The sequence below is a fragment of the Gobio gobio genome, assembly GCF_949357685.1.
Source record: "Gobio gobio genome assembly, chromosome: 6".
Taxonomy (NCBI): domain Eukaryota; kingdom Metazoa; phylum Chordata; class Actinopteri; order Cypriniformes; family Gobionidae; genus Gobio; species Gobio gobio.
In genome coordinates this window covers 59,638,717-59,661,216 of record NC_137102.1, presented here as the reverse complement: position 1 = coordinate 59,661,216, position 22,500 = coordinate 59,638,717, and the positions used below count along the sequence as shown (strand labels likewise).

At 35.4% G+C, this 22,500-nt stretch overlaps 1 protein-coding gene across 1 annotated transcript in view; it reads left to right on the top strand.

Annotated features, from left to right (window-relative positions):
- Positions 1-22,500, top strand: part of ncana (neurocan a) — a 133,699-nt gene that overhangs the window by 92,125 nt on the left and 19,074 nt on the right. The window contains exons 10-11 of the mRNA XM_079819706.1: positions 8,133-8,237; positions 18,823-18,936. Of these exons, the coding sequence (XP_079675832.1) occupies positions 8,133-8,237; positions 18,823-18,936 (219 nt within the window). The remainder of the gene's footprint in view (positions 1-8,132; positions 8,238-18,822; positions 18,937-22,500) is intronic.

The window sequence follows — 22,500 nt, the reverse complement described above, 5'->3', positions numbered from 1 at the left end:
TTGCCCATTTTTCCTGCTTCTAACACATCAACTCTGAGGACGAAATGTTCACTTGCTGCCTAATATATCCCACCCACTAACATGAGATCATCAGTGTTATTCACTTCAGCTGGTCATAATGTTATGCCTGATCGGTATATCAATTAAATTAAATAGCACTGTTTTGAACCTTAAATCTGTTTTATTTTGAAAGTATACTAATATATGAAATAAAAAATATTAAATATATATATTTTAAATATATATATTTTGTGTAAAATATGGTATGGTATTATTTATAAGCAGCATGTTAATAATATCTGAAGTGTTTTGAAGTAGATTAAAATGATTTCAGCACACGTGTGTCAGTGAATATGCAGTGGTGGGTTATTCTTCACCCCTGATGATCACTCCATTTCTCTCTCATTATGCAATATTTCTATATCGCTCCGCTTTGTGAGGTCAAGAGGGCAACTGCAAAGGTGAGCGGTGATTTTTAACAGTGATATAATGTTGCTTATAGTTCTCTGTGTGCAGTATCTCATAGTGGCTCATTTGCATTTGTGGTAAAAACAGCCAACAAACCAATTAAGGCTGAAGTGATGGTAAATCATAATACTGCCGGTCTGGCTGAGGGGGCGTGGCCTGTGGAGTGAGAGGATGATGGGCTGGCCACTCTCAGCACAGTTACCATGACAACAGAACCTGAGTGCATCCAAGAGAGTTTGTAAAACCCATCAATGAGAGCGAGAGAGAGAGAGAGAGAGAGAGAGAGGAAAAGACAAAGACTAACAGAGAAAAATAACTACACGGAGACAAACGTGTGACTTTCTCACATATGTGGGAAAAATACATCCTTCTGATTGGATTATATTATAAATAAAAATTGTATCATATGTTAGTAATCATCATAAATTAGGTGTCATTCGAATGTTAACAAACTCAAAATTCATCGTGTGAAAGAAATTGGGTGTTGCGTTGTCATGGAAACAGTACTTTAAATTCTTTTAGCAGGCTCCTCCCCCTAATGGTTTCATATTACAGAATTTATTTGAACTACTTTATAGTCAAAACCTTTTCTAATCTTGACCTGTCTGTCAAATCGCTTTGACTGAGGGCAAAGAGAAGTTCCATAACTTTATTTTTTAGGATATTTAAATATACATGCAGTGAAGATAATGTAGGAGTTGCCTGGACCACATTTGTGTGGCTATTAATGTTTAATATATATTTTTAATGAAAATGAAAAGAGGCAGAGTGGTGTTTTATGACATATTTCTCCTGGAGCGACTTGAACACACGTCTATTTCGCTTCAAACGCTCGATTTATACGGAATGGATGGATTCAAAATGTTCAAAAGCGTCCAACTAGACGCGGTTTTGACGCTCTATTGTTTGGTGTGAACTAGGGCTGTAATCCCCCAGTCGATTAGTCGATTATTAGTCGATACGTTCTGGCTCGACCAAAATTTTGATTGGTCGATTTTTCCCGCGTTCATTTCATTAGTTTTGCTGCGTTCATTTAATCAGTTTCGCCCTATGGTTTCGCTGCGCCGCGTTCATTTCATCAGGTGGAAAGCACTAATTGCTAATGGGGGTGTTTTCAGAGCAGCCCTGTTTCACAGGTAACAGTCTGTCTTCAGAACACCCCCATTGTTTTCACTTCTTTTGGATTAGCCCAACCCACTGGCGAAGAGAAGTCTCTCGCTGGTCCTTTGTTTTTCATTCCCGCTGACTCAAACGCACATCCATAGCGGTAAACTTGAGGAACGCCCATCAACATACACATGAGGGGAAGCGTCACAACACCGCGCTAGTGGATCTGTACTGTCAGTTTTGTCGCGTTCATTTCATCAGTTTTGCCGAGCTACGTTCATTTCATTAGTTTTGCCGAGCTACGTTCATTTCATCAGTTTTGCCGAGCTACGTTCATTTCATTAGTTTTGCCGCGTTCATTTCATCAGTTTTGCCGAGCTACGTTCATTTCATTAGTTTTGCCGCGTTCATTTCATCAGTTTTGCCGAGCTACGTTCATTTCATTAGTTTTGCCGCGTTCATTTCATCAGTTTTGCCGAGCTACGTTCATTTCATTAGTTTTGCCGCGTTCATTTCATCAGTTTTGCCGAGCTACGTTCATTTCATTAGTTTTGCTGCGTTCATTTCATTCGTTTTCATTAGTTTTGCTGCGTTCATTTCATTAGTTTTGCTGCGTTCATTTCATCAGTTTTGCCGCGCCGCGTTCATTTTCATCAGGTGGAAAGCACTAATTGCTAATGGGGGTGTTTTCAGAGCACCCCTGTTTCACAGGTATCAGTCTGCCTTCAGAACACCCCCATTGTTTTCACTTCTTTTGGATTAGCCCAACCCACTGTAGAAGAGACAGATTGAAGAAGGCTAGTTTTCTTGTATATTATTTATTTAATTGTGAGAGCGTTTTTTCTGCTCTTGATCTGGCTTGTTTAATAAATATTCCTTTTTTATTAAAGTGGACGTGCCTTTTGTGTTTAAGAGTAAAAGCTTTAAGTTAATAGTCTATTCGTGTCTCAGCCGCGAAGCTGAGCTCAGCTCCTGTTCGAGCTGCACAGAGCGGCTGAAATGATACTGTCTGTCAGTTATTATAAAACATATGACAAAAACAATTGTCTAAATTATGTTGCATATTCCTCAAAAGTTCTTGTGATGATATCTAGTTGGCAACACAGTAATAGATTTAGGGAAATCGTAGGCTATGATATTGCGCAGGTGCACGTGATGCACCGCTGTCAGAGCCGACAGACTCGTGTGTCAGACTCATTTCAGTGCAAAATAATCAGCTCAAAAACGATTTAATATTCTGCAAATAGCCTACTAGTTTTTTATGTTTATTTATAATTAATTTAGGCAGACAACAAGGCTACCAAGTACTGCGCACAGTGTGCAGCTAATTCATTTAACGTTTTTTTTCCTAACGTCACTTTAGTCGATTTTTAGTCGAAAATTTCAGGACTTCAGTCGACCAAGATTTCCTTTGGTTGATTACAGCCCTAGTGTGAACGCAGCATCAAGGTTCCATATTTGGTGATAGAAGAGCTATTAGGACAGAAATGTCAAATCAAAAGAAATTCAATGGAAAGTGTGTGACATCTGGTGGATATTTCTGGTACTGCGCCTAAACAAAATCTCATGGGAACTTTAATTTTTGTGATATCAACTTCAAATTTGGAACACAACTTGGTTAGACAGTTGGCTTTGATTTCAGAGTAAAATAATTTTGGGGAAATTTTTTTTTAGTACTGTAGATTTGATTTAGAGTCAATTTAAGCTTCCATAACTTTTTCAGACTTTCATTGTTTCATACTTGCACTTCAGCAATAATAAGTATGAATAGTGCATTTTCACATCTATTCTCAAAAAGTGGGATGACCGTTATTAATGCATCTAACAATTTTGATCAACTCTTAAAGGGTTAGTTCACCCAAAAATGAAAATTCTGTCATTAATTCCTCACCCTCATGTCGTTGGACACCCGTCAGACCTCCGTTCATCTTCAGAACAGAAATGAAGATATTTTAGTGTAAATCTGATGCTCTGAAAGGCCTCCATTGGCTCAATGCACTTTACACTCTCAAGACCCTTAAAAGACACTAAAGACGTCGTTACAAAGTCCATCTCACTACAGTGGCTCTACAATAACTTTATGGAGTGACGAGAATAGTTTTTGTGCGCAAAAAAACCCTAAATAACGACTTATATAGTGATGACGATTTCAAAACACGGCCTCATGAAGCTTCGAAGCGTTATGAATCAGTGAGTCGAATCATGATTCGGATCGTGTGTCAAACCGCCAAACTGCTGAAATTTGGCGATTCAAACTGCTGAATCGACTCACTGATTCATAACGCTTCGAAGCTTCATGAGGCCGTGTTTTGAAATCGTCATCACTATATAAGTCGTTATTTAGGGTTTTTTTGCACACAAAAACTATTCTCGTCACTCCATAAAGTTATTGTAGAGCCGCTGTAGTGAGATGGACTTTGTAACGACGTCTTTAGTGCCTTTTAAGGGTCTTGAGAGTGTAAAGTGCATTGAGCCAATGGAGGCCTTTCAGAGCATCAGATTTACACTAAAATATCTTCATTTGTGTCTGAAGATGAACGGAGGTCTGACGGGTGTCCAACGACATGAGGGTGAGGAATTAATGACAGAATTTTAATTTTTGGGTGAACTAACCCTTTAACGTGTGCTGAGTCCCTCTAAACTGAAGTCTATCGCCTGTGGTGAAATTACGAGATTCAAACGATAAATGCCGTTTTGATGCTCTTTAATGCGACGTGACTGATCACTGTATAGGCGCACGAGTGAACACGATCATCTCTTCCTAAAGAATAAACATGAATGAACATCTGAGGTGTGTTGAGGATACATTACACACTTACTGAAGTGTATCAAATGTGGTGTAATCGCTCAATCAGTGTTTCAACGGCAGAAAGACGTCAATAAAACAGCTTGAGAACAATGTGACGCAGCATCACATGACCTCAGAAGTCATTCAGTGTCCACAGCTGTGAGTTCACTAGAGAAATCAACTCTTTCACTGAATATATGACCGATATTAGCCGTTATATTCATCTGAACCTCTTACTGATGTCTGGATTATTAATGTGTTTAAATAAATCTGTCAGGAAAATGACACACACTGTGTATGAATGATTATATCTCAACAACCAATTGGAGAAAAAACAATTTTTATAATTAGATTTAGAAGTGAATGCAAAAACTGCCTAATGTGAAGCTTTTGAGTGTTGATTATTATATCTAAACATGAATATCAGCTGAATTTATGCTAATAGTTTGTGTTCTGTCCTTTAATATTACAGTAATGTGTGAGTAAGGGCTCCCTATAGTTTACAGCATTATCTTTAAGAAACTTTCAGTTATAATTGAATTCATTTAAGGACAGACACAATTTTTTCAGTAAACCAGTTTAATAAAAATAAATAAAGCTATTTTGTAAAACTGGTGTACCGAACCTGCACCGAACCGTCAGTTTTGTAATAATAATAATATGTTACATTTATATAGCGCTTTTCTAGGCACTCAAAGCGCTTTACATAGAAGGGAGGAATCTCTACATCCACCACCAATGTGCAGCAACACCTGGATGATGCGACGGCAGCCATTTTGTGCCAGAACTCCCACCAAACACCAGCTTATGGTGGAGAGGAGACAGAGTGATGAAGCCAATCGTATATATATATATATGGGGATGATAAGGAGGCCGTGATGGACAGGGGCCAATGGGCAAATTTTGTCCAGAATGCCGGGGTTACACCCCTACTCTTTATCGAAGGACAACCTGAGATTTTTAATGAGCACAGAGAGTCAGGACCTCGGTTTAACGTCTCATCCGAAGGACGGGTAACGTTTGTGTACCGTTACACCCCTAATATATATATATATATATATATATATATATATATATATATATATATATATATATATATATATATATATATATATATATATATATATATATATATATATATATATATATATATATATTAGAAACATATATATGTTAGAAACAACGGCGTCAATAAAACCATATGAGCTCGAATCAGACCCAGAACATTTGAGTGAAGATGATCGAGCAGAACCTGTTCAGTCCTCAAGAGTAAAGACTGCGGATCTATAATGATCGCTACTGAATGGCACTGTTACTTTTGTATTTTTAGAACGATTATAGCCAAATATCTGTCGCAAGAACTATTAACCCAAAACAAACACTAAACACTGGCTTTAACTAGTAAGTTAGCCAAATCACACACAGAAGCATGTTTAGCATGCCTGAAGATAAACAATACATAAAAGCTTTAATCAAAGAATCATTTACACTAATGCCAGGTTCGCTGTTGAGATTTTAACGTTAGTGTTTGTAACGTTAGGTGTTCGTCGGATAACGTTAAGTATGAATGAGCATTTAACAGACTGGTTTGCAGAACAGTGTTGTCATCTGTTTACTTCCTTCCTACAACCTATTACAGGAAAACACATCGATGAAAAATAAATCAGACTTACAGGTTGTGGCCCGTAAACAGCTTCTGTTTGTAAATCCAGCTTTCAGGACAAGCCGTTGTGCATATCCTGTATTGAACTCGCGAAGTTTGTGGAAGATTGTGTTGTCCTCCGTGAAATGTGCAGCGCGCGCGTCGTGCATCCACGCACCGGCAGTGTTTTTTTCACGCAGCTGACGTTGTGCAAATCTGGCATTGAAATCGCGAAGACGTGGATGTTTTCCTCTGTTAGATGTGCTGCAGGAGCCCTGCGCGCGCCTGATTCCCCGCTGACTCAAACACACATGTGCATATAACATGCTGTATGTTAAACGCTCTGCAACGCACCCCCGTCCCTATGAAGGCTGAACAGAGCAAGTACCCCAGACCTGCAATCCTGATGAAAATAACAGCGTTTCCTCGGCATCGCGGCAACAACACTCCAGCCTAACTATACCACAACAGCGCCGCGATACAAAATGGCCTCACCCCCCCTTATTTAATATTCTCGGAGGAGGGGTTTATGTAAATATTGAGCCTGGTGATGTCACCAACCCTGGAGGAATGTGTGTAGTCGCCTACTGGCCGTTTGCTGTAGTTCTTAGAAACTGATTTCTTTAAAAGCAAATATCTCCCTTTGCTTTAAACTTTGAACGTTGTAACTTTGCAGATGTTGTTTATGCTCAAGCAGCAACATTACACGCTAGCTAAAGTTAGAATAGTGAAATCGTGGTTTACCACCCCTTTAAAGTAAATCTGTCCTTCACTTGTCCGAGTAAAAATCTTGCTTGTCCGGATTATAATTTTTTTGTGTGTTTTAAATATAATCTATTCTGAAGCAATATTCTCACCAGTGTTCAATCAGCTTTGACATATTTAAATCTGCATATTTGTGATATTTTGACCTTTTATAAAGGGCATTTTTTCCATAATCTTATTAAATATAGGCTATGCTTCAGCTTTCATATTATATTCTTAAATTTGATCTATATATTCAATTAGAATAAGACACTATAGGGCTGTTACGAATCAAATTAAATAATTTACACTGAATTAAATAATGTTATGAGATTGTTTTAAATATTTTATGAATATACAAATAAGAAATGTTGGAAAGAATGTTTAAACGCGAAACTAAACCGCCAGTAGGTGGTGCAGGTGGCCGTCTTAAGCCTTTTTGAGTGATTCGTTGAGTCGATTCGTTCAAACGGCTGATTCGTTCAAGAATGGGGCAGTCGTTTACGAACAGCTCATTGAATCTTTGATTTTTTTATAATAACTTATTTTCATAATAATGATTTTTATATAATAATATAGATTTTTGTTATAGATTCTCATTATTATTATCAGTTGTATAATTTTGTAATAATTTATTTTATAATAATTATATATTAATATAAATAAGTTAATTATATTGATTTTAATAATAGTAACTTATTAGTACTAGTAGTAGTAGCATTTTTATAATAATGTATAATAAAATAACAGATATTTCTATTATATAATATTTACAAAAAATATTAATAATTAATTAGAGTATTTAAGAACAATAATATAATATTACATATAATAATTTTATTTTTAATATAAATATAATATTATACATATTTTTAAATAATAATAATAATTATTATTATTACTAAAGAATATTAAATAAAATAACAAATATTACTATTATATATATATATATATATATATATATATATATATATATCATAATTAGAGTATTTAAAAACAATAATATAATACAATTTTATAGTGCAACTGTAAAAATACAATATTAATATTTATGGCTCTCTTAATTTCTTCATTTTAAATCTAAAGCTTCTCATTTGTTCATGCAGCACAAATCTTTGCTATTTGATACACTTATCCAGATCCCGATTGGGTTTGATTTTGATTAATTTCACACACCTTAAACAAATACTGTATTTAGATGCTAAACCGCTGTTTAGTGCTGAGCATCGCTGTTATTATTGCTCATTACAAATCCAGTTCCTGCCCGTGCTTGAATGTCAGATGAATGATGTTTGTGAAGCTGGACTCATTGACCTCGCTGACACACTCTACACACTCATGGGGCCGGCAGACAGATGCTGATGTGTGTTCTGTGTTTTGCAGCGGATGACAGATGCAGCTGTCTGCACGGAGGAACGTGTCTTCCTCACGGAGAGGCTTTCCGCTGCTTCTGTCCGCAGGGATACGCAGGAGAGAGCTGTGAAATCGGTGAGCAAATCCAGACTTTAAAGAGATATTACACCCAGAAAATGACCGTTTTCTCACCTTCATGGTGATCCGAACACATAGTGTATGACTGTATTTCTTCTGTGGAGCTGCTCTTATGAAAGAACACAGTGACCAGCTCCACAAACACATCATTAAAGAAGTGCGTTTGAACACATTTGCCCAGCTGACGTTCTGGCAAGGTTCTTTCAAAGTTATGAACAAACATTCATCAGTTACGGGAATAGAATGTTCTGTCAGAGTTATCTAATGTTCTCAAAACCTAAAAACACAAACGGAAGGTTTTTTTTTTCTTCTTTTGAAATGTTTTAGGTAAACATTTGTCACATTTTTAGAACATTCAGAAAACGTTCAGAAGTAACTGTAACATTTTTAAAACGTTCAAAAGTAACTGTAACATTTTTAGAATGTTCAAAAGTAACTGTTACATTTTTTAAACGTTCAAAAGTAACTGTTACATTTTTAAAACGTTCAAAAGTAACTAACATTTTTTAGAACATGTAACGTTCAGAGAACATTCAAAAGTAACTGTTTCGTTTTTAAAATGTTCAAAAGTAACTGTATCATTTTTAAAATGTTCAAAAGTAAATGTTACATTTTTAAAATGTTCAAAAGTAACTGTAACATTTTTTAGAACATGTAACGTTCAGAGAACATTCAAAAGTAACTGTTTCATTTTTAAAATGTTCAAAAGTAACTGTAACATTTTTAAAATGTTCAAAAGTAACTGTTACATTTTTTAAATGTTCAAAAGTAACTGTAACATTTTTAAAATGTTCACAAGTAACTGTAACATTTTTAGAACATGTAACATTTAGAGAACATTCAAAAGTAACTGTTACATTTTTAAAACGTTCAAAAGTAACTAACATTTAGAGAACATTCTAAAGTAACTGTAATATTTTTAGAACGTTCAAAAGTAACTCTAACATTTTTAAAATGTTCAAAAGTAACTATTAAGTTTTTTAAATGTTCAAAAGAAACTGTTACATTTTTTAAATGTTCAAAAGTAACTGTAACATTTTTAAAATGTCCAAAAGTAACTGTAACATTTTTAAAATGTTCAAAAGTAACTGTAACAATTTTTAAACGTTCAAAAGTAACTGTAACATTTTTAAAACGTTCAAAAGTAACTGCAACATTTTTTAAATGTTCAAAAGTAACTAACATTTTTTTAGAACATTTAACGTTCAGAGAACATGCAAAAGTAACTGTTAAATTTTTAAAACGTTCAAAAGTAACGGTTACATATATATATATATATATATATATATATATATATATATATATATATATATATATATATATATATATATATAATCACAAGATTATTTGACTCAAAAAAAAAAAATTAAATATCAAGGAATTTTGTTATTAAAAAATGAAATGCTTCAGATTTTTTTGTTTTAAAATATAACTAGAGGAAAATATTCAACTCTGTCTCAATTAAAATTTTCTTACATTTCTAAAATATTTATAAAATTTATATTATAGTATTCATTAATATTTTGAATTAGCATTTATTTTATATTTTCCGCTTTTATTTTAGTTTTAGTTTTTACTTTTATTTTTATTAGTTTGTGTTGTTTTAAATATTTATTTTTATAGCTTAGTCTCAGTTTTTTTTTTGTATAATTTTTTACTTTAGTTCAGGAACATTCAGGACGTTTTTTTATCCAATATTTTATTTAAGCTATTTTTCAGCATAATTAAATATATTTTTAATGATTTAAGGCTTAAATAATAATTAGGTGCCATTTCTTTCCGAAGGATCTTTTCTGATTAAATGCTCTGCTTAACAGCTGCCATATAGGCGGAGGTCAATACGGAGGTCAGAGGTCATGTAGTCCATCATTTGAGACACAGAGGCGTGCGTTTGGGGGTCAGAGGTCAAGGGAAGGTTGACAGGTTTATTTTGACCTCTTCACGTCTACGGCAGTGAGAGAGCCATGAGAGTTTGTGCTCTTCTGATAATGAAAAGGCTGAGCGTTAGATGAGTGTGTTTGGTTGGTAATAGCTGTATTAGCTTTCTTTCCTGCTTTGTGCTTCACAGAAGAAAGGCGGTGTTTCGATCTGTTCTCTGAGGCTGTACTGTATGTGTGCAGTAATCCGCTGTTAATCTGCGCGTGATTTGTGTCTGTGAGCAGAATGTGTGTGAAGACATGAACACTTCAGAGGCTCAGTGCTTGCGGAGCGGCTCCCGGTTTGCATTATGTATGAGCCACATATTCAAATATTCATGAAGAGCAGAAGTACCTTTGGAGTCTTTAAGAAACGGCATGACTTCAGTGAGGGCTTTTCCTTCAGACTGGCGAATATCAACGTGACTGATCATGGAAATCAAGTGCTCACAGATTTAATGTGATGTTTAAGGGTGAATTCATCTCTATATAGGTATGTATGTTTGCACCACCGTCCTAATATTGTGTTGGTCCCCCTTTTGCTGACCCGTCCAGGCATGGACTCCACTAGAGCCCTGAAGGTGTGCTGTGGTGTATCTGGCACCAAGATGGTTTCTGGCTTCCTTCCTTGGAGCACTTTTGATAGAGACTGACCACTGCAGACCGGGAACACCCCACAAGAGCTGCCGTTTTGGAGATGCTCTGACCCGTCACAATCTGGCCCTTGTCAAACTCGCTCAAATCCTTACGCTTGCCCATTTTTCCTGCTTCTAACACATCAACTCTGAGGATAAAATGTTCACTTGCTGCCTAATATATCCCACCCACTAACATGAGATCATCAGTGTTATTCACTTCAGCTGGTCATAATGTTATGCCTGATCGGTGTAAATATATATGGGATCACTATATTTTTTTACATTTTGTAATTCCTGTTTTCCTCATTGGCTCATTAGATTATCATATGATAGTAACAAATAACTGTATTGTATTATATTAATCAAATATATATTTATTTAATATAAACAAAGTCAGTACAACAAATACTCCCCTAATACATTAATATTTAAATATATATGTATATGTACAACCCCAAATCAGAAAAAGTTGGGACAGTATGGAAAACGCAAAAAAAATAAAGAAGTGATTTCTAAATTTTACTTTGACTTGTATTTCATTGCAGACAATATGAACACCAAATATTTCATGTTTTGTCTGGTCAACTTCATGTCATTTGTAAATATGCATCCTTTCCTGTCATTCAGACCTGCAACACATTTCAAAAAAAGTTGGGACAGGAGTAATTTAGGGCTAGTAATGAGGTAAAATGGTTAAATAATGATGTGATTTGAAACAGGTGATGTCAACAGGTGATTGTAATTATGATTTGGTACAAAAGCAGCATCCAGGAAAGGTCTAATCCTTTAGGAGCAAAGATGGGCCGAGGATCGCCAGTTTGCCAACAAATACGTGAGAAAATTATTGAAATGTTTAAAAACAATGTTCCTCAAAGAAAGATAGGAAGAGTTTTGGATATTTCACATTCAACAGTGCATAACATAATTAAAATATTCAAGGAATCTGGAGGAATTTCAGTGCGTAAAGGACAAGGGCGCAAGCCTGAGCTGAACAACCGTGATCTCCGATCCCTCAGGCGGCACTGCATCAAGAATCGTCATTCATCTAGAAGCGATATCACCACATGGGCTCAGGACTACTTTGGCAAACCTTTGTCAAGTACCACAATACGTAGTTACATCCACAAATGCCAGTTTAAACTGTACTGTGCCAAAAGGAAGCCCTATGTTAACAGTGTCCAGAAGCGCCGTCGACTTCTCTGGGCTCGGAGGCATCTGGGATGGACCATCACACAGTAGAAACGTGTACTGTGGTCCAGAGTCCTGCACGGGTCCGATTTTGAAAACCCGTACCCACAGTGCTTAAACCCGCATCCGACCCGTTTTCCGACAACAGCACTAAATAAAATCTCGACCCTAAAAAAAAAAGACCCGACCCGCTTAAAATAGAACCGTCACCCGACCCGCACCCGCAATAAATCAGTTTAGCATATTACATTATAGACACTAACAAAAATGTTTATTGCCAGCATACAGAAGTTATTACACGACCATTAACACAAGGACAACTTCTGCTGGGAGCTTAACGTGGCTTAATGTACTGTTATTAAGAGACTAAACTCAGTAAACATAATACTAATAACGTATACTACGTACAAAAAATCAGATGAGCCCAGAATATGAACACAACGCGTATAATTACACGTTAAACGTTTTCCTACCATAGAAAACCATTATAAAAAAACACTTAACGTGGCTTAACGTACTAAGACAGTGTTATTAAGAGACCAAACTCAGGAAACATAACATAAATACTGTTCGATAGAACTGCTTGTGTTTGGTTTGTTACCACAGTTATCTGCGTGCCTCCTCGGCGATGAACTTCCACATTTGCGGCTATATTTTCTTCAATTCCTCATGATCCATCTTGATGACTGCAGTACAGGCAGATAGCGCGCGAGCGGTTGTGATTCTTCGCGCCGCGCGGCCACAGATGAACTGATATGGATCTGAAATAATTTTATCAACTTGGACTACAAGCAAGGCGTATTTTTGTATATGCATATTTTTAGGAACACATCTACAATATACATGCATATATTGTTTATATATAGGCCTATATTCGTTTGCACGTGACAGTTTAAAACCCGTGTTTAGATTCGTGTTTCTCCCTTGCCCGACCCGCACCCGTATCCGACACAGTAGGATGTTTTTCACCCGTTTCAGCAATATTCGTGGGTCACCCGTCGGGTACCCACCCGTGCAGGACTCTGCTGTGGTCAGATGAATCAGTTTTTGAGGTATTTTGTGGAAGGAATGGACGCCGTGTGCTCCGGACCAAAGAAGAAAAGGATCATCCAGACTGTTACCAGCAACAAGTCCAAAAGCCAGGGTCTGTCATGGTATGGGGTTGTGTCAGTGCCCTTGGCAAAGGTAACTTGCACTTCTGTGAAGGCACCATTAATGCTGAAAAGTACAGAGATTTTGGAGCATAATATGCTGCCTTCAAGAAGACATCTTTTCCAGGAACGTCCATGCATATTTCAACAAGACAATGCAAAACCACATTCTGCACACATTACAAAGTCCTGGCTGCGGAGGAAGAGGGTTCGGGTACTTGACTGGCCTGCCTGCAGTCCCGACCTGTCTCCAATAGAGAATGTGTGGCACATTTTGAAGCGCAAAATGCGACAACGAAGACCCTGTACTGTTGCCCACCTTAATACTTGTTTGCAGGAAGAATGGGACAAAATTACACCTGAAACACTTCATCACTTGGTGTCTTCAGTCCTTAAACCTCTTTTAAGTGTTGTGAAAAGGAATGGCAACGTTACAAAGTGGTAAATGCTTTACTGTCCCAACTTTTTTTAAATGTGTTGCAGGTCTGAATGACAGGAAAGGATGCATATTTACAAATGACATGAAGTTGACCAGACAAAACATGAAATATTGTGTTCATATTGTCTGCAATGAAATACAAGTCAAAGTAAATTTAGAAATCACTTCTTTTTGTTTTCTTTTTTTTTTTTGCGTTTTCCATACTGTATCATTATCTTTCCATTTAACATTAATGAGAATTTGTGGAGGAATGCTTTATTATTATGAAAATAATATCTCTGTCAACTTTAATTAAATTTTATGATGAATTATGTTCTTGAAAAGGCTTCATGACATTCAGCTTATTCAAGTTTTCATCAGGCTTCATTTTCTTCCAGTCACATTTAAAGAGCCATGAAATGGTGTGATGAACACAACGCTCCAATCGTCACGCATTAAGTTGCTTAAAAAATCCTGAGCTCAGGATACAGCCTTCCCATGATCCTCTGCTCGTCTGATATCCACTTAAAACCGAACAACTTCAACTTTAAGTTTATGAGTCTGACGTTTGGGACTTTGCGACTGATGCCGTTACACAAACTTTTAAGACTTTCAACTTTATCTTTTCTCTGATGACTCTGATGACAACTTTTTTGCAAGCCTGACAAACGTTGAGCCTCAGAAGTGTTTGCTATATTGGGAAATGTCTGCATTAATGCCCTATAAACAGTCTCCAGATCTTTTTGAGTAATCCGCGAGCTGTAAAGCGCTTACACAGGCCTGTGACAGACCCTCAATGACTCTGAACCGCTTCACTTTTCCCCATGCTCTCTTTTCTTGTGTGATTTTTTAAACTATTATCACACAGTCCTATATATAACGTTTGATATATTATCCCCATACATAGTGCACTCACATAAAGAAATAGGTACTATAATGCAAATCTCAATTGCATAAAATATCAGTTTTTGCATTTATGTATTTGACCACCCTACACGGGTGGTCCTTATGAAGGACCGCCCCTACGCCCCACCCCTAAACCTACCTCATTATGAAGGACCACCCCTGACCCCGCCCCATTATGAAGGACCGCCCCTACGCCCCACCCCTAAACCTACCTCATTATGAAGGACCACCCCTGACCCCGCCCCATTATGAAGGACCGCCCCTACGCCCCACCCCTAAACCTACCTCATTATGAAGGACCACCCCTGACCCCGCCCCTAAACCTACCTCATTATGAAGGACCACCCCTGACCCGCCCCTAAACCTACCTCATTATGAAGGACCACCCCTGACCCCACCCCTAAACCTACCTCATTATGAAGGACCACCCCTGACCCCGCCCCATTATGAAGGACCACCCCTAACACACCCCTAAACCTACCTCATTATGAAGGACCACCCCTGACCCCACCCCTAAACCTACCTCATTATGAAGGACCACCCCTGACCCCACCCCTAAACCTACCTCATTATGAAGGACCACCCCTGACCCCGCCCCTAAACCTACCTCATTATGAAGGACCACCCCTGACCCCGCCCCATTATGAAGGACCTCCCCTAACCCACCCATAAACCTACCTCATTATGAAGGACCACCCCTGACCCCACCCCTAAACCTACCTCATTATGAAGGACCACCCCTGACCCCGCCCCATTATGAAGGACCTCCCCTAACACACCCCTAAACCTACCTCATTATGAAGGACCATCCCTGACCCCGCCCCTAAACATACCTCATCATGACGGACCACCCCTGACCCCGCCCCCTAAACCTACCTCATTATGAAGGACCACCTCTGACCCCGCCCCTAAACATACCTAATTATGACGGACCACCCCTGACCCCGCCCCTAAACATACATCATTATGAAGGACCACCCCTGACCCCGCCCCCTAAACATACCTCATTATGACGGACCACCCCTGACCCCGCCCCTAAACATACATCATTATGAAGGACCACCCCTGACCCCGCCCCTAAACCTACCTCATTATGAAGAACCACCCCTGACCCCGCCCCTAAACCGACCTCATTATGAAGAACCACCCCTTTCTCTAAATAATTCTATCTGCTGCTGCTCTCAAATCAACATTAAAATATGGCACAAGAAGATTTTATGGGTTTGGAATAAAATATTTTTTGTGTACTATTTCTTTAAAGAGGACCTATAATGCTTTTCCCATGTTCATCAATGTTGCTGTTTGAGTTCTTCTCTCTATCAGTGTCAGTGTTGCTGAACTCCTGAAACGCCTCCATTGTAGTCTTGGGTTTTCTTCCGGGAACAAACACGTCACAATATTCCTCGTTTAAATAATTTATATTCAGAATAAAGGGGGCGGGGCCTGGTTGAGTTAGTTAGTAGTGTGTTGAAACTGGCGGTTATGGTAAGGGGCGGGACATTTTCCAATCACGCTGGAAGCACTTGACCAATAACAACACACTGCTCCAGCCGACCAATCAGAGCACAGTGTGCTTTTCAGAAGGAGGGGCTTCAGAGAGACAGGAACTAAACAGAGCATAACAGACAATGGAGAATATGAGGAAATAATCAACATTCAAGCAGGAAAACCTGCTCTAGTAGAACCAGAAACATAATTTGTCCTCTTTTAAAGCCAGTCATGAGTTGATCTTGATTCAGACGTGGAGTTTCAGACGAGACGCTTCAGCCGCTGGTTTACCGCGATCTACAGGAGCAGACGTCAGAGGGGATGTGGTTATGCTAGATCTTGGTTTGGCTGTTGTGATGAAGCGTGTGTGTTTCTTCATGAGGATGTGTCATATGATGCCTGTGGGTGTTTGTGTGGGCACTCGTTCCATCCCAGAATGATCCTTTTCTCCTGGTTGTAATGAAACCTGACAGCACTGCTTGCTTCTGTAAATATTTTGCCACGCGTTCACACACCCTGACAGTTTATTACTGTGAATGAGTGTACAATTATGTAAATGTGCTGTGCTCTGTTTTACACTTGGCTGATTCGATTAAAGGTGCAGAAGGTGTTATTAATATCTCTGTGATCTGTCAAGATATGAACACAGCTAAAGAGGTTTAAAGAACATACAATCAGGTTTCTAATGATGCATTCTGAAAGACATTAATCAAGGACGCGTTAAACTGATCAGAAGAGACAGTAGAGACATTTATAATGTTACAAAAGATTCAAATAAATGCTGTTCTTTAGAACTTTATATTCATCAAAGAATCCTGAAAAATAAAAATATGAACTGTTTTCATCATTGATAGTAATCATGAATGTGTGTTGATCATCAGATCCTCATATGAGAATGATTAGTGAAGGATCATGTGACACTGAAGACTGGAGTAATGATGATAAATTCAGCTTTGATCACAGGAATAAATTACACTTTACTAGATATTCACATAGAGAACAGATGATTTACATTGGAATAATATTTCACAATTTTATTATGTATTTTTGCTCAAATAAATGCTGCTTTGGTGAGCAGAAAAGGCTTAATTTTACCGACCCAAAACTTTTAACGACTAAACATAGTGAGTAATGTGTGTGCGGTGTAGTTACTTCATGCATGGACTGGCATTATAACTTTGGTTATAATTATGTATATAGACAGAGCATTAATTATAAAAGCAGATTAAAGCATTATCATCCTCCCTGTGTTATAACACTCATGTAAATGATGACATACAGCAGAAAACACTCTTGATTCTCTAATTCTCTCCTCACCAGCGCTCTGACCCCACAGACACGGATCATTATGGCTCATTAAATATAATATAGTATAATGTTATAGTGTGATGAAGAGGAATGTATGACCTGACCTTCCCTTGTGTGTCTATATATACATACACACTCACACACTCACACACACACACATACACAGAAAGATTGAGAGGAAAACAGCTTCAGTCTGTTTCTCACACACACCATCATATTTTTGTGCACTGTAAAAACACAAAGAAAAGTTGGATTGTTAGAGTACATATTACAAGAAAATACTATTTCAGTTTTTCTACTTCAAGATTTCACATTTAATTCAGTGTTACTTTACGTTTCTTTCTAATTGTTTCTCGGCTCTTTTACACACACACACACACACACACACACACACACACACACACACACACACACACATATATATGTTTAAACCCACATATCGTTAATGTATTACTTGTTGTTGTAAACTAAAACTAGAACTAAAACTAGTAAAAATAAACATTTTTGGTAATTGAAATAAACCTGTAATAAAAAAAAATATATACATTTTTAGATAAAAAAAAAATGTCTCGTAAAAAAACTTGAAAAATATCATGAAATTATGAAAATTGCAAATGCGCCATGCAACTGAAATAAATCAGTTTAAACTAAAATTAAGAACTAAAGTTATTAAAACCTAAACTGAAATAGAAAAAGAAGTGAAAGCTAAATATATATATACAAAACTAAAATAATCCAAAAGCACAACAAAATTTACAATGAAAACTGAAAATATGAAACAAACTATTTCAAAATATTAGTTAATATTATATAAATAATACTAAAATAACACTAGCATGTATGTTAAAAAAATAACACTAACACACACATACATATAAATAAATATAAATATATTAGGGCTGTCAAAAGATTAATCGCATCCAAAATAAAAGTTTGTGTTTACATAATATATGTGTGTGTACTCTGTCAATTATTATTTATATATAAATACACACACATTCATGTATATATTTAAGAAATATTTGCATGTATATACTGTATATACATTTATATAATCTATAATGTATATAAATATAAATGTTTTATATATAAAAATAATATTTTTTTCTTAAATATATACATGCTTGTGTGTGTATTTATATTTTATATATATATATATTATTAATTTATATATATATTAATTTATATATATATATATATATATATATATATATATATATATATATATATATAATATATAAGAAATATTTAAGAAAAATTTGCATGTATATGCTGTAACAATAATTTATTATATTAATATAACATATTTGTCTATAATATATACATGCATGTGTGTGTATTTATATATACATTATAATTACACAACACACACACACAAACTAAACACAAACTTTTATTTTGGATGCCATTAATCGATTGCCCAGCACTAATATATATATATATATATAGGCCTATATATATGCATATAAATAGTATCAAATAAATGAGTAATAAATTCCATAACTATTTTTCCTCTGGGACACATGATTGATTGTATGTATAATAATGAGATGTCTGTTGTTCCTGCAGATGTTGACGACTGTCAGTCGAATCCCTGTGAGAACGGCGGCACCTGTATCGATAAAGAGGACTCGTTTGTGTGTGTGTGTTTGCCCAGCTACAGCGGAGACCGGTGTGAGAGAGGTGAGACACACCAGACATCAACATCTGCTAATGTCCCTCCTGCTACCACTCATATTACACTCCAATTAAACACAGCTTCAAGATTTAAGCCCTTCCCTGCTGCCAAATCCACCTTAAACCAGCCTAAAGTGCTCGACGTGAGGTTTGTGGAGGTTTGTTAAACCACTGGTTAGGCTGGTTTTAGAAGGAGGACATCAATCATGAGCATCAGTGATGCGTCAAATAAAGGACATTACACTTTAGGGAACTCAAGAGAAAGATGTAAAACTGAAGCTGTTTACTCTGATCCAAACCTCTAACTGCTGATCACCTCACTCACTACCCGTTTACCTTATTTTATGATCAAAATCTTAATATCTTGCATGTATTGCATAAAGATAGTCGCCTTGTGCAAAAATCAATCAAATTAATATATTGCATATGCATATTCACATTATCCAAAAATCCTTCAAATTAATATATTGCATATAAATATTCATATTGTGCAAAATCAGTCAAATTAATATATTGCATATGCATATTCATATTGCGCAAAATCAGTCAAATTAATATATTGCATATACATATTCACATCATGCAAAATTCTGTCAAATTAATATATTGCATATGCATATTTACATTGTGCAAAAATAACGTGTGCATATTCAGTCAAAAATCTGTCAAATTAATATATTGCATATGCATATTCATATTGCACAAAATCAGTTAAATTAATATATTGCATATGCATATTCATATTGCACAAAATCAGTTAAATTAATATATTGCATATGCATATTCACATTATGCATAAATCAGTCAAATAAATATATTAATATATTGCATATGCATATTCACATTATGCATAAATCAGTCAAATAAATATATTAATATTTCGCATATGCATATTCACTTTTTGCAAAAATCAGTCAAATTAATATATTAATATATTGCATATGCATATTCACATTATGCATAAATCAGTCAAATAAATATATTGCATATGCATATTTACATTGTGCAAAAATAACGTGTGCATATTCAGTAGTGTTAATTTCGTCAGACGAGACGAGACTAAATATGTTCGTTAACGACCTTTTTTTCCATGACGAAGACGAGACGATGACGAGACTGCACCAATGTCCAAAAACACTGACTAAGACTAAATTAACATGCATTATTGTTGACGAAAAAGGACGAGACTAAAATGTTTTGCATAAAATAAAAACTAAGATAAAATCTCTCTTCATTTTCGTCTACAATTGTCTCTACTTTTACATTATGAGATGAATATTCAGCTGTTCAAAATATTCAGAAAGAGTTCCCGCTGTTGCTGGAGTACAGGTCTCTCTCAGACTCCGCCTGTCATCTCGCGGCCGCGCGCGTGTGGTCACGTGGTTCCCGGAGCGCTCAATACCTCTAGCGCTGTGTCAGTATATTTGAATGGCTTAAGCCGCGTAAGTTACACAACAGCTTCCCTTTACAGGTGTTTGCAGCAATTTTTGGTAAACAGTACAGCATAGTGTGCGTCAGCCACATTTACAGTATCATTTTATTATGGAGAGTGGTAGAGATCAACATTGTTAACATTAATATTAATGTTTTTCTTGTATTTAGCCCTCAGGTATTCCTTACTAATTAAGTCATACTTGTACTCATTGATGGTCAAATGTGACCATACACCTTAACTATTTCAAAAATAAATAGCCTATATTTTAATTCAATAATATTTATTGAATATTTTGAGGAGATCTTTTGGTACTAAATACTATTTGTGCAATACTTATGGTCCATTAATGATCACTTAAAATATTTTTCTTCTAATATTTGTATTATTTATATTACAATTAGTGTATTAATTAAGGTTAAAATAGAGAATTCCACTGCAAAGAGGCAAATTAGAGTCATTTTGTGGCTGGAAAAATAAAAAAATTCACTTGTAATGCCATTACCCACTGGGTGCCTGTATGGCTCTTTAATACATACACAGATCATAACTCCTTACTTATTTGTGAAATTTTGAAATGTTAATAATAGTGAATAGTAAAGAATGCAAGCAAATATAATATAACCCCAAAAAAGTGTAAAAAACATATTTTCCCTTATACTATGTACAGTAGGCTATATACATATGAATTCATACTGAATCAAGATCGAACTCGATATTTGTGCCCATCGTGTCATAAGCTAATGCTGAAAAACGCTGTAAATCAACCAGTTAGCTATGGTGTTGTTGCACATTATGCAGGTTATATGTACTTTATGTAACTTATTTTGCCACATAATATATTGAGTTTTCCTTTGACTAAAGCTAGACTAAAATGACTAGACTTTTGGTCGACTAAAACTTGACTAAGATACCTTGAGTTGTCTTTTGACTAAAACTAGACTAAAATGACGAGACTTTTAGTCGACTAAAACTTGACTAACAAAAAAAGATATGTGAATGACTAAATATGACTAAAACTAACAAGGACATTTGGCACAAGACTAAGACTAAGACTAAATTAAAAATAGGTGACAAAATTAACACTAATATTCAGTCAAAAATCTGTCAAATTAATATATTGCATATGCATATTCATATTGCACAAAATCAGTTAAATTAATATATTGCATATGCATATTCATATTGCGCAAAATCAGTCAAATTAATATATTGCATATGCATATTCACATTATGCATAAATCAATCAAATAAATATATTAATATATTGCATATGCATATTCACATTATGCATAAATCAGTCAAATAAATATATTAATATATTGCATATGCATATTCACTTTTTGCAAAAATCAGTCAAATTAATATATTAATATATTGCATATGCATGTTGTGCAAAATCAGTCAAATTAATATATGAATATATTGCATATGCATATTCACATTGTGCAAAAATCTGTCAAATTAATATATTAATATATTGCATATACATGTTGTGCAAAATCAGTCAAATTAATATATTGCATATGCATATTCACTTTGTGCAAAATCTATCAAATTAATATATTAATACATTGCATATACATACTCACATTATGCATAATTCAGTCAAATTAATATATTAATATATTGCATATGCATATTCACATTATCCAAAAATCTGTCAAATTTATATAATAATATATTGCTGCATATTCATGTTGTGCAAAATCAGTCAAATTAATATATTGCATATGCATATTCACTTTGTGCAAAATCTGTCAAATTAATATATTGCATATGCATATTTAAATTGTCCAAAAATCAGTCAAATTAATATATTGCATACGCATATTCACATTATCCAAAAATCATTCAAATTAATATTTTGCATATGCATATTCACATCATGCATAAATCAGTCAAATTAATATATTGCATATGCATATTCATGTTATGCAAGAATCAGTCAAATTAATATATTCATATATTGCATATGCATATTCACACTGTGCAAAAAACAGTCAAATAATGTAGTAGTTTAGCAATATGTATTTTATTTATAGTATTTTATGCATGATTGATCAGCTTTATGATATATGCATATTTGCTTAGAATTAGAAATGATGTAAAAAATAAGTCAAATAAAGTAAAATAAT